The sequence below is a fragment of the Apodemus sylvaticus genome, chromosome 7 (genome assembly GCF_947179515.1).
Source record: "Apodemus sylvaticus chromosome 7, mApoSyl1.1, whole genome shotgun sequence".
NCBI classification, from domain to species: domain Eukaryota; kingdom Metazoa; phylum Chordata; class Mammalia; order Rodentia; family Muridae; genus Apodemus; species Apodemus sylvaticus.
Genome location: NC_067478.1, coordinates 15433672 through 15447472, shown reverse-complemented (window position 1 = coordinate 15447472; position 13801 = coordinate 15433672). Strand labels below are relative to the sequence as shown.

The window sequence follows — 13801 nt, the reverse complement described above, 5'->3', positions numbered from 1 at the left end:
AAAATAAGTACCTGAGGGACTAAATATACTAATTATTTTTCCATGTTTTAAAGCACCATGTGGCATATAATAAATACTGTTAATTTAAAAGCCTGGTATAATGGCACATGCCCATAAGCCCAGCACTTGGAGGAGGAGACAAAGAGGCTATCACAAAGTCAAGGCCAGCTCGGGCCATGGGAGACCCCTGCCACCCCACCCTCCGAACATCTCTAGGCTCAGTGAACAAGTGCTTTCCTTCCCACAGAAGCTTGACCTCTGTTTGAACCCTGGGAACAAACAAAATGTCAGGTATGGTGGTGGTGCAGTGGTCCTACAGTGAGATGGGGCCTGACTTAGATGACCGGGAACAGCCCGGGGCTGGTGAGATGGCTCAATGGTCAAGGCCACGTCCTGCTTTTCCAGAGGAGCAGAATTTGATTTTCAGCACCCATGTTAGGCGGCTTACAACTTCTGTAACTGCAGTTCTGGAGGTGTCCATGCCTCCATGGGCACGGCAGTGACCTTCACAAACCCTCATACAGACACACGCATACACATGATCAAAACCAAAATATCTTAAAAGGCTGAAGAGAGCTGTGTACAATGGCACAAACCTTTATTCCCAGCACTCAGAAGGCAGATCTGAGTTCAAGGCCAACCTGGTCTACACAGAAAGTTTCTAAGACTCCCAGGGCTGTACAGAGACCCTGTCCCAAATAGATAGGAAAAGAGGGCATGGGGACTACAGTGATTGTTCAGTGGTTAAGAGCACTGGCTGCTCTTCCAGAGGACCAGGGTGCAATTCCCCAAACCCACAAGGTGGCTCACAACCATCTATAACTCTAGTCCCAAGGGACCGGATGTCCTTTATGGCCCTAGTGTTGCATAGACTCACATACAAGCAGACACCCATATGCATAAGATCAAATAATTTTTAAAAATGTAAAGAGAGGGAGAGACCCTGCCTCAAAGTGGAAGGTACAGTCTGACACCTGTGCTTCTCCTCTTTTCTAAATATGCACCACGGAATGCTCTCTCTTTCCTGTCTGTTTTCTTTCTGTCTCTACCTATCTGTCCCTGCCTGCCTGCCCCCCCCCTCTCTCTCTCTCACACACACACACACATACACACACACACACACACACACACAGCCAATCTCTCGGGTAGGACAGACTTGGGGCTCCCAGGAGCTCCTAGACAAGCTGCTCTTCGATCCCCTCTGTATGGGAGACTAGGTCTCAGAAACCACTCCCACTTCCTCTTGGCTTCTTCGCCTTTGGCTCTGACAGCAGAACCACCTGTTCTAGGCCAGGCCTCTGCAGGCACTCTGGACTTAGAAGGTCCTAGGGTGCCTCCAAGTGATTTTCTTGTTAGAAAAAAAGTAGGGGCCAGGTAGTGGTGGCGCACACCTTTAATCCCAGCACTTAGGAGGCAGAGGCAGGTGGATTTCTGAGTTCAAGGCCTGGTCTTCAGAGTGAGTTCCAGGACAACCAGGACTACACAGAGAAACCCTGTCTCGAAAAACCAAAAAGAAAAAAGAAAGGAAAGAAGTCGGGGGGGGGGGGGGAGCAGATGAAGACTCTCTTCTTGATCAAAGCTCTCTCAGTAGAACCTTGAGTGCATAAGACTGGGAAGGAAACATCCTGCCGCCTGCTGGGGCCCAGAATGCAATGCAGATGAGTGAAGGAGCACACCCACCAGGCCCAGCAGCTCAGTCCTGAGTGTAATCTAGATAGGAAGGATAATGCGCGGGTCTGGGCTGAGGACAGTGGCCAAGTAGTGCTTGCCTAGCCTGCCATGCACAAGGTCGTGGGTTTAATTTTCAGAACCACAAAAAACCAAAAAGTCAGAGAAAGAGCAGCAGACACCCACCCACTAGAGGCCTTACAGGAGGGAACGACTGAGGGCAGAATTCCAGCCTCCCTACCACAGAGAGGCCGCAGGCCAAGGTCCCAACTATAGCTAACCTCCCCATGGTGCTTCTAAGTGGGGATGGCAGACGGTCCCTTAGGAGAGAAGCTTGAGCAAGTTCATGAATGTGGTGCTGCTACCAGCCTCCAGCATGCCTCTGGCAACAAGAGGACTAAGGGAGGACTGAGGGAAGACTGAGGGAGGAAGCCCCACAGCTAGACTGTTCACCAAGCCTCACTCATATCCTAAAGTGGCCCTCAGCCCCTGCTGCAAGCGTGCAGGCCTCAGCCACCATTGCACTGTTTTCAAACAGTTCCCAGGCAGGAAGGACAAGATGCCGGCACAGGCAGGGGCCTGCAGGGTTTGCACAGCATGGCAGGTCGGTGCTGAAGCAGCCACCCAGGCACTACAGTTAGACTGAATGTGACGTGCTGTCAGCCCCAACTCAAAGGGACAGGCATGAGCTCCAGGAGCAGACAGGTGAGCTGAGGGTTTACTGAACCCCTCAAACCTATTTCCTAGCTGCTTCCTACTTCAAACCCACAGAGGGCTCATGTGAGCTGGGGTCAAAGGGCATGACTGTGAAAGCTTTGGTTTCTTAAACTCAAAACCAAACCAATTCAGGAAATTTTCAGAGAAAGAAGGAAAAAGTGACCCAGTACACTGTTCTTTGGCTCCCAAATTAGTCCAAAGCCTGGCTCTATTTTTAGCGACTTCCTCCTCTCTTGTATTTGAATCCTTCAACAAATCCCTTCTTCTAAAGGTAGAATTTCAGCCAGGCGGTAGCACAAGCCTCTCATCTTAGCACTTAGGAAGCTAAGGCAGGAGGGTGGAGAGTTTGAGGCCACCCTGGGCTATGCAAAATACGTTTAAGATCAACATAGCAAGTCATGGTCTCAAAAATGACAACAAAATGAATGAAGTGTGGGTTTGTGACATACAATTCAGTGATATGGCATTGGTCTAGCATGTATGAAGCCCCTGGGTTTGAAAACCAACACTATGAATAAATAATAATAATAATAATAATAAATGTGGATTGGAATAAATTCTAAACATAATATCCAATTTTTCAGGAAAACACTAGCTCAGATACATGTTACATGACATAATAAGAATGCAATTAGCTCAGTCCAGAATAAAAAGGATCACAGAACAAATGACTCAGAGATGTAATACATAAATTACAAAACGAACAACTTATGAGATAGTCTATCAGTTTAAAGAGACAAGATTTGCCTTATATATCACAATTTGCACAAACCAACTGTCAAAATCTATAACACAATCAGAAGACAGAACCACGTCCAAATAATCCCTGAGATTAAGAACAGATTGCTGGAGGGCTGGAGAGACAGTTCAGCAGTTCACGTCACGTCATGTCACGTCACATACTGTTCTTGCAGAGGACCCAGGTTCAGTTTCCAGCACCCATATCGAGTGGCTCATACTCCCTATACCCAGCTCGAGAGAGCCAGTCTTTCTGGCCTCCTCGGTCACGGGTACTCAGATGCATAGTCATACACAGAGACACACAGAGAAACATGATTAAAAATAAATCTTTTTTAAAAGAACAGGTTGTTGGGCTACATGTTTAGAAGACAGAGTGCCTGTCCGGAATTTCTGAGGGCCTGGGTTTGATTCCTAGCATACCTTGCCTGGGAAGAAAGAACTACCTACCTCAGATATCATGGTGGTGTTATGGTTACGTTTATACAGAGCTCATTTCTTGGAAGGATACAGTGAGAAGCTGATGGTGGGAGGTTGGACTGTCTGGAACCTGTTTCAGTGAGAGGGAAGAGAGGTGCCGGGTGGTGGCGGCACACACCTGTAATCCCAGCACTCGGGGAGGCAGAGGCAGGTGGATTTCTGAGTTCAAGGCCAGCCTGGTCTACAGAATGAGCCCCAGGACAGCCAGGGCTATACAGAGAAGCCCTGTCTCAAAAAAGCCAAATCCAAAAAACCAAACCAAAAAAAAAAAAAAAAAAAAAAAAGAAGAAGAAGAAGAAGAAGAAGGAAGGGAGGTGACTGGCACCTGACTGGCTGAGTTGAGCCTGCCTGCGGCTGAGTAATTGGAACACGAGGCTTTAGTGGACGGTCCTCTCGCAGTTATTACATATGCTGAAATGTTCCATGGGAATCTTGTTTTGTTTGTCTGCTTGCATGCTTGCTTGCTTGTTTAAATAGCTTGTCTTCTCCTAATTTCCCCACTAGAAAAAAAAATTAATTCAGAGTTAGGCATGGCCACTCAGACCTGTAGCCCCAGACCTTGTAAATCTGAGGCAGGCGGAACAGCCTTAGTCCAAGGACACCCTGGGTTATGTGGTGAGTTCCAGACTAGCTCAGGCTACAAAATAAGACTCTGTCTCAAACAAACAAACAAACAAATAAATAAATAAAAAAGCAAACCACCAACAGCATCTCAATAGCTTCACAAGTGCTGGTGACAATATCACCAAAGCTGCCTCTTTTCCCCTGGCATGAAATGTAAAAAACAAACAAACAAAAACAAAAAAAAGATTGCCCTCTCTACATAAGATCTGACAACGTCGCTATTCTAAAGGAAGGTCACTTTATTTCATACCTGTACTCCCAGAAAACTCAGCCACTGGGACCAGACAAGGCTTCTAAATGACAAGTGACGGTAATTTCCAAACCCGGCAATTCCGCCTTGCCTTCTACCTTCACAGGTTCACCGTAGACTTTGCTAGCCCATGACTGTCAGCTAATGCAGTGGCCCTGGATTCAGACACTGTGCCTGATGCACCCGTTTTGAGATAAGAACAAAACGCTAGTTTTGAGATGTGGCATGGTTCCACGGCACTCTCACCTATCCAGCAAATGACAAGGTTTGTCGTGTTTGCCTCAAGACGTCTCTAAGTCATACGAACTAAAAGGGAACTGTGGATTTTGACGGGCATTTGCAGAGAGCTGTCTCAGCTGGCTTGTCCCTGTCTCTCTCCCAGTCTCTTCACTCACTGTCTCTGCCAAGGTAGACAAAGTTCCTCTTCCCAGCCCTACCCCCGAATTCCAGTAATTTTTCCATAATGCTTTGTGTCTCCCTCCCTTGAAGCCTAACTGTGTCTTCCTAATCTTCCTACTTGAAAACCCTTCCATACGCAGACACTAGGATGCACAGTCTTTCCTACAGATTAGCCTCGATGATTTGGCTCTTCAAGCAGGACCTAATCAACCAGAGTGCTAGTGGGTAGGGACGTACTGGGTTTTTTTCTTCCATACCATCCATGTAGGCAAATCCAGTGCTTGTTCTCCATAGCCAAGATACCTCAGCTAATTTACTGAAGATTAATTTGCATGACAAAACATTTACACATTCTTTCAGCTGACATGGGCGAGATAGGCCACCACCACTGATTTATGTGGACCCTTTGTGCAATTTTAAAGTAGTTTTTTTGGATTTATTTACTTGTGTGTAAATGTGCCTAAATCTATGTGCACAGTTGGGGGAGGGGTGTGTTCACCTGTGTCCACACAGGGGGATGCCAAAGGAAGGTCCCGAGGGTCCTAGTCAACATTCCCCACTTGCCCCTTTGAATCTGGAGCTCTCTTCTCAAAGAAGCTGGAAGCTGGCAGATCTCAGTGATCCTCTAGTCTTGCCCCAACCTCTCAGCACTGAGGTTGCAGGTTTTCATGAGATGCTCAGTTATATGATGCTGGGATCTGAACTCAGGTCCTCATGATTGTGTAGCAAGCTCTCTTAACCGCGGAACCTTCTCTCCCTCTCTGCTTGGTGTAAGTTTTTTTAAGTTTTATTTGTATGTGTATGGGTGTTTTGCTTGCATGTATGTCTGTGCATTGTGTATGCCTAGTGTCCATAGGGGTCAGAAGGGAGTGTCAGATCCCCTGGAACTGAAGTTACAGGTGGCTGTTACCCAACATGTGGATGTCAGGAACCACCTGAATCCAGGTCCTCTAAAAGAGTAGTCAGTACTCTTAACTGTTGGGCCATCTCTCCAGTACTCAATAAGGAGGTTTTGGTTCTGTTTTGTGGTGGCACTGGGACTTGAACCCAGGGCCTTATAGGTGCTGACTAAGCACTCTGCCGCTGTACTGCCTCCCAGCTCCTCACTTTCTCAGGTACTTACAAGGTCTGGCCTTCGCCTGGTGGTGTGTCATGGGTACGTGTGCATCATCTTGTGCCCTGGCTGATACATCTCTATAAATGAGTGAGTGAGTGAGCGAGCGAGCGAGTGAGTGAGTGAGCGAGTGAAGCTTCTTCCTTCCTCTAACAGGATGCAGCCCCTACCAAGTCGCTTAGCTTAGAAAGCAGAGTCTGGGACAGAGATCAGCTTCCTTCTGATCTGTCTTCTTAGGAACAGCAGAGCTGACAGAACTACAAGAGGTGAACCTGAGACCAGAAACAGAAGATCCTTCCCTGTGGAGCTCTACAGCGCCTGTCACTGTCATCATCCCTGGAGGCCAAGAGATGTCACTATGGGTGTGGCAGCACCTATGCTTACTGAATTCAAGTCAGGCTCTTCAGCCTTGAATGCCGAAGCCGCCCCCTCACAGAGTCCAAGTCAGCTCAGCAGGAGGATGAAAAGAACGAACTCGGCTTGAGGTGACAGGAGGTGGGGTGGCAATCAGAGGGAGCCATGGTGCCACCTCCTAGGGACCTCACTTCTGTCCCCCTATGGGGTTAGAAAATTAATCACACCTTATTTTGACCCCTTCCCCAATACTATAAGGTTTTTGGCTGCTATAAAATTCAAGATCTTGTTGGAAACAAATATATCCCTGTGCAATGCTGTCTGCTGAATGCCTGAAGCCGCATGCCACAGGGCTTTTTCTCCATCAAGGGGCCAATCTGTTCATCGGCATCTCAGAACAGAACATGCTAAATTTGGTATCAGGTACCTGAGATACACTGGTGAGAGAAACTAGAAGCCATTCCGACTCTGAGGGAGAGACAGACAGACAGAAGCGGCTATCTTCTTAGCTGAGATGCTGTGATAAACTGACTAGGAGCTAGAAGAGTGAATCCTACACCCTCAAGGGTCCTCAGTCTTCAGTGTTACTGACAAACCACCAGCTCACCTCCTGAGCCTCAAAACTGAAGGACCTCACACACAGGCCTGTGTGTGTGAGCCCTACCCACAGCTGGCAAAATGTGTTGTGGCCACTAAATCCAGGAATAGCCCATGGTTTCTGCACGGATGGCAGTGAACTAGGTCTGCCCTGTGGTGGGATTTATAGGTAGAACAGAAATGGAACACTGAGGCATCTGAACAATATACAACAGCCTCTTTCCCATCCCTCTAAGCTGCCAGGTCTTTCCAAAATTCCATATGTTGCCTCTGCAATGTCTGATAAACAGCTCATAAAGCAGCTGGTTTGGTTAATGGGAAATGGTAAATTCCCCATACAACAACAAGGTGTTTTTCCATTCAGCTGTGGCTTTTCCTTGGAGGGAGAGGTCTGAAGCCTGGTGAGCCTCTTTCTCAAGCTAAAACCCAAACAAGCAACTCAACACACAGCTAGATGGACAGTGTTTCCAGGGCTAAAAGCTGTGTGCTACTCAACTGCATTACTGTAAACAGCAAATGTAAAACAGGCAAATTCCACCTCTAAAAGGTACACTCATGGGCTGGCTTGTTTGAGATGGTTTCAGGCCACTGACTTCATCGCTGTGGGTTATCTAAGAAAAGATTTCTGAAGGAATAAACACAGGAGGCATAGTTGGGCATCTGAAAAAGCAAACATTCTTCTTCTTCCTTGGAGTTTTGGGGTACCAGAAAAGGCAAAGCAACATAGATATTGGCAGCTTCGGATGGAGAGAGAAGCACCTCCCTCGAGGGGGCTGCTACTCCCCAAGCCCAACTGGTGTAAAAATAACGTCTTCCGTTTTACCCTGTCATCTCTTGGTAGTCTTGAGTCGGCTGACACAAATCGACATTCACATCCTCTGCTCTCGGTGCAACTTGTTTTTGCAGAATCTGGGTTTGGCAAACACCTGAAACAAGCTGGGCTCAAAATATTTGGCCGGCTCTATTCAGTTTAAACCATTCTGTGTGGATTTTGGCTTTCCCACTGGCTGGAGGTGTTGTGCTAAATCATTAAGCCATGAGTTCATATCTGGTGGGAGGTAATTCAATAGCGTTTTTGCTTCGCCTGAAAGTGCTCGTGAACCCTTGATGAAAGCACATGACTGTGAGTATTAGCGGGCCTGATAGTATCCGGTGGGCAATTTTTCCTTTCCTCAAAGACAGTGACAGCCACAAAATGCTTGAGGAAAGCAAAAGATCAAGTTCATGGCTCAACTATTCCCATCTTCCCCTATTCCTAGCAGTAACACTTATCTTCCCTGACAGCCACTCCCATTGTGCGCTTTCTCGACCCAACACAATGGACATATGCAGACGCTGGCAGACAGGGAGGATGTCTTCCATCCCATTGCTCCCCTGTGCAGAGGGACCAGGCTAAGGTTACATAAGCCCCTCCTGAGCTCTTGGGCCCCTGCGCTATGGGGAAGAGAATTGGGGGATTGTGACGAAGTCACGAAGTCACGGTCTGCAGGCCCTGACTAACCCTGTACTCACCATCCAGTCCTGTCAAGGCGGGGCGGCTGGAAACCTAGGGTCGCCCACCTTGACCACCCAGCTCACGCCATTCTGGAAGGAAACGCAGTGCAGGCAGATCCGAACCTGCTCTCTACTAGATCATGGGATTCCAGGCCCCGGCCCCAGATTCGGACCACATCTCCCTGCCCCCCAGGCGCCCAGACGCGCGCTCTTACCTGCCCGGGCCGGGGCCAGGGCCAGGACCGGGAACCTGACCGAGACCAGGGGTCGGGGGTCCCGCTGCTCGCGCAGCCCCAGCCACGGGGAGCTGTCCGCCGCCAGCTAGTGCTGAAGGAGGCTTCCCTGCTCCGGGCCCCGGACCCAGACCAGAGCCTCCGGGCGGCAGCGGCCCTTCACCCGCGCCGCCCTCCAGGCTGGCCTCGTTGCCCATGGTGGGCAGGCGGGCGGGCGGGGTCGGGGTCGCACTGCGCCCGGGCCGGCAGCTCCCGGGCGGCGCTCACACTCTCCGCTCCACCGCAGCTGCCGCCATCTCCCAGCTCGGCTCGCACAGCCGCCTGCTGCTGCGCATGCGCGTCGCGCGCGCCCCTGCCCTGCACACGCCCCCCCTCCCCGCGCGCGCTCACGCCAGCCCGCGAAGACTCGTGTCCACGCACCAGCCTCGGGGTCGCCGGGAAAAGGCCGCCCGGAACCCGCGCATGCGCCCTCCGCGGCCAACGCGGCCAGCGGGTGTTGAATGAAGGCTGGCTGCAGCGGGTGGCCGCGTTCTGATGGACCACTTTGGAGGTTCACCAGACCTTAGAAGTGACCTAAGAGCCGAGAGTGGTGGCCTACGTATGTAATGCCAGTCCATAGGAGACTGAGGCAGGAAAATCAAGGTCATCCTCACGTATATAGTAAGTTCGAGGCCAGCCTACACCAAACCATTTTAAAAGAAAAAGAAACAGGGCTGGAAAGAGGGATCAATAGGTAAAGATGCTTGCTCCAAATTTGACGCGTGAGTTAGGAACCCACATGGTGAGAGGAGAGAACCAACTTCCACGCTTTGTCGTCTGCTCTCCACACCTTCCCATACCGTCAGCTATACACATATACGAATAAAAATGTCTTCCGTTAAAAGATGGTCTAGCCAGGCAGTGGTGGCGCACGCCTGTAATCCCAGCACTCTGGGAGGCAGAGGCAGGCGGATTTCTGAGTTCGAGGCCAGCCTCGAACTGGTCTACACTGGTGGTCTACAGAGTGAGTTCCAGGACAGCCAGGGCTATACAGAGAAACCCTGTCTCGAAAAAACCAAATACAAAAAAACCAAAAAAAAAAAAAAAAAAAAAAAAAAAAGATGGTCTAGAGAGATGATTTAGCAGTTAAGAACATATATTGCAGCCGGACTTGGTGGCACATGCCTTTAATCCCAGGATTTAGGAGGCAGAAGCAGGCAGATCTCTGAGTTTGAGGTTAGCCTGTTCTACGGAGCGAGTTCCAGGACAGCCAAACTACACAGAGAAATCCTCTTTCAAAAAGCCAAAAGGCCGGAAAAGGAAGGAAGGAAGGAAGGAAGGAAGGAAGGAAGGAAGGAAGGAAGGAAGGAAGGGAGGGAGGGAGGGAGGGAGGGAGGGAGGGAGGGAGGGAGGAAGGAAGGAAGGAAGGAAGGAAGGAAGGAAGGAAGGAAGGAAGGAAAGAAAATATGTATGCTGTTCTTGCAAAGGACCTGACTACGGTCCCTACTACCCAAGTTGGGCTTGTAATGAGCTGTAATTTGAACTCCAGAGGAATCCTATACATCTAGCCTTAAAAACCCCAGCACTCACATGCACAGAGCCACACATATATGAATGAATAAAAATAGTAGCCAGGCATAGTGGCACACACCTTTTATTAACATCTGGGAGGCAGCAGCAGACAGATCTGGTTCAGTGCCAGCCTGGTCTACAGGAGGAGTTCCAGGATAGCCAAGGGTACACAGAGAAACCCTGCCTCAAATAAGTAAACACATAAATGAATACATAAATAGCCTGTTTTTAGAGAGGGGAAGGGATGAAAGAAGGGAGGGAGGGAAAGGAAAACCAGAAATAGATGAAAAGGAAAGAGGGGAAAAACGCAACAAGGTGGCATGGCCGTCCAAGGCCTGAAATCTGACACTCTCTACCCACAAGGACCAGACATTGTGGTGCACACCTTTCTTCCCAGTGCTTGAGAGCAGAGGCAGGAGGCTCTATGAGAGAATTCAGGATTGTCTATTTAGCAAGTTCCAGAGCAAGCTAGTGTAGGATGTAGCAGGAGGCTGGCCTGGTGGGTAACGCACAGACCAGGCCGTGGTGAGAGGCTCCCAGAGTGTGGCTTGTAGGATGCAGATGAACAGGAGTCTGTCCAGAGGTGTAAAATCATAGAAGGAGACAGACAATGTTGGGGCTAGACCATCAGCAGTTGGATATTGCTGTGGAAAAACCAGCTAGCAGTGGAAATCATCTGGGATTCATACTGAGGCAGAGTCCCACAGACTCAGAGTCTCAGGAAGCACCCAAGGGAGAGAGAGTGTACAGACTCCAGACGGTGAATCTGGGACCGGGGAAGAGAAGTTACTGGTGGCCTTCTGCTGTGGACCGCAGGGACCTTCCGGAGGTTTGTGAATTTCCGTCCTTAGCCTGAGAGCTTCCTGAATCTCCTCTTCCTCATTTGAAGGGAAAGGACAGAAAAGGCAAAGCAACCAGAGCAACGTAGTGGTGTCTGGTACAACGTGGGGCCAGTGTCACTTTCTGTCCAAGGGAACTGGCAGGAAGGACCTTCCTTTGAGTAGCCTAGGTGGAGGCTGGCCTGGTAAGGACAGGCATGAAAGTCCCCTGGCTTCTTACACAGGCCTCGGATGTTTTCCTGAGAAAGGACGTCTGTAAAACCCATACTATATTCTAAACCATTTGTGGCTTTATAAATCATGGCTGTAAAGGCGGGCTTAAGTAACCTGACTGCATTTTAGAAATCCATTTCAATCTCTTAAGCCTGAAGAATGTATTAAATATCAGAAGTTCTAACCTGACTTGGAATAATCCAGGTGAACATCCATGGACAGCCCAGTGCTGTCTGTACAGGAAAAGGTGTCAGGGCCTTCCGCCAATCATCTGCCTTAGTCAGGATTTCTATCCCTGCACGAACATCATGACCAAGAAGCAAGTTGGGAAGAAAAGGGTTTATTCAGCTTACACTTCCAAATTGTTGTTCATCACCAAAGGAAGTCAGGACTGGAACTCAAGCAGGTCAGGATACAGGAGCTGATGCAGAGGCCATGGAGGGATGTTTCTTACTGGCTTGCTTCCCCTGGCTTGCTCTTGTAGAACCTAGGACTACCAGCTCAGGGATGATACCACTGACAAGGGACCCTCCCCCCTTGATCACTAATTTTTAAAAAAATGCCCCACATCTGGATCCCATGGAGGCACTTCCCCAACTGAAGTTCCTTTCTCTATAACTCTAGCCTGTGTCAAGTTGACACACAAAACCAGTCAGTACAGTGTCCAAAACTGCTTCCCCCGCCCCAGACTTTGTAATGGGGCAGGTAAGAAGGAGAAGGAATTCAGTCTCACGCCACATACACCTAGACACACACTTCTTTTTCTTTTTGTTTTTGTTTTTTAGGTTTTTAGAGACAGGGTTTCTCTGTGTAGCCTTGGCTGTCCTGGAACTCACTCTGTAGACCGGGCTGGCCTCTAACTCAGAAATCTGCTTGTCTCTGCCTCCCAAGTGCTGGGAATAAAGGCGTGTGCCACCACCGCCCGGCTAGACACACACTTCTTATTGTCCAGCTAGACACACACTTCTTATTGTTTTCTGACTTGTCTGCTGTCCTGGTTAAACTCCCTAGCCTGTCTGGAACTGAGGGAGGAGAGCCTGCCCTGTGCTGTCCTCACTGTGCTGAAGAGTGTCGTTGTTTCATTTCTGGGGACTACATGTGAACAGGTACCATGTGGGTTAGTATCTCAGACTGGCTACGCCCAGTGGGATCTTGGACTCATCAAGTCCCTGGTTCCCAGTGAGCAACAGGTCCTGTAACAGGAAGGCTCTGAGCAGGGAGTCACCTGGAGTCACCTACACAAGAACGAGTCCAGCACACAAAGTTAATGCTGCCATTTGCTGTCTAGGGAATGGGTGATACACATGCCATACGGCTGGCCAGACTGTCCCATACCAGACTCCTTTAGCTTCACAAATGCCAGCTAGTGGGACATCATGGGACCGCTACCTGGGGAGATAAAACATTTACTCACTCCCGTTAGGGCACCAACACCAGACAAAGTAGTAATTCCACCAAGATCCAAGTTGGCAAACCAATGAGATTATTGAACTCAGCTACAGAGCAGGTATGATCCCAAAGCACCCATATCACTAGAAAGTGTCACACCCAACATAAATGACAACTTTCCCACAGATGCACAGATGAAGTCTCCCCCGTCCTCACCTTCAGATAACCTTCCATCCTTCATATATTTATTCACCTCCCAAGACCACAAGCCACATGCCATTAGAACAGAATTGCAAACAGCAGACAAGGAGATGCCTGAGCTCTCAGGTGAGGGTCCTGGCCCTTGCTACTCTGAAGGAATGTCAACAGGTACAATCCTGAGGGACTCTGTTGATGACGGTGATGGCTGCTATGTTCAGAGGATAGATAGTCTTCTACAACACGTGGGTTGGGTCAGGTGGAAGGGGAAAAGCATGTTTATTTTTGTTTCTGTAGAAATCATAGAAATTGTGGCTTTCCACAGATTCAAGTCAACATGTCCCTAGTTCCTATGGGAGTAATTAGCCCTGCCCAGCCAGTAGGTTTGGGGAGCTGTTCTCCTCAGGGTAGATTCTTGGCTACAAATAGACCTCTAGGGTCTTTGCTACCTTGGTGACAAAGGGCATGTACAGTGGACCCAAGAGGACCTGGAAGTGTAGGTTAGTGATGCCCTTCCTCTCTCAAAGTCAAACAGTTCCGTTCCCTCTGAGGACCATTCCCTGGAACACATCTTTCCTGTCCACTTCCACCCCTGTCTTTCATCCCAAGGGCGGCTACTGATCATGGGGCAGTACTAACCCCTGGTGGTCTCGGGATCTTGACTCAGCTAGACTTCTTTTTGTTTGTTTGTGTTGTATTTTGGATTTGGTTTTTTCAAGACAGGGTTTCTCTGTGTAGCCCTGGCTGTCCTGGAACTCACTCTGTAGACCAGGCTGGCCTCCAACTCAGAAATCCACCTGCCTCTGCCTCCCAAGTGCTGGGATTACAGGTGTGCGCCACCATGCCCGGCTTAGCTGGACTTCTTAATGGAACAATCTTTTTTGTTTTTGTTTTTGTTTTTGTTTTTGTTTTTTGAGACAGGGTTTCTAGCCCTGGCTGTCCT

At 49.1% G+C, this 13801-nt stretch overlaps 1 protein-coding gene across 1 annotated transcript in view; it reads right to left on the bottom strand.

Annotated features, from left to right (window-relative positions):
* Positions 1-8865, bottom strand: part of Bsn (bassoon presynaptic cytomatrix protein) — a 93418-nt gene extending 84553 nt beyond the window's left edge. Inside the window, exon 1 of the mRNA XM_052189222.1 lies at positions 8651-8865. Within this exon, the coding sequence (XP_052045182.1) occupies positions 8651-8865 (215 nt within the window). The remainder of the gene's footprint in view (positions 1-8650) is intronic.
* Between the last annotated feature and the right edge of the window lie 4936 nt (positions 8866-13801).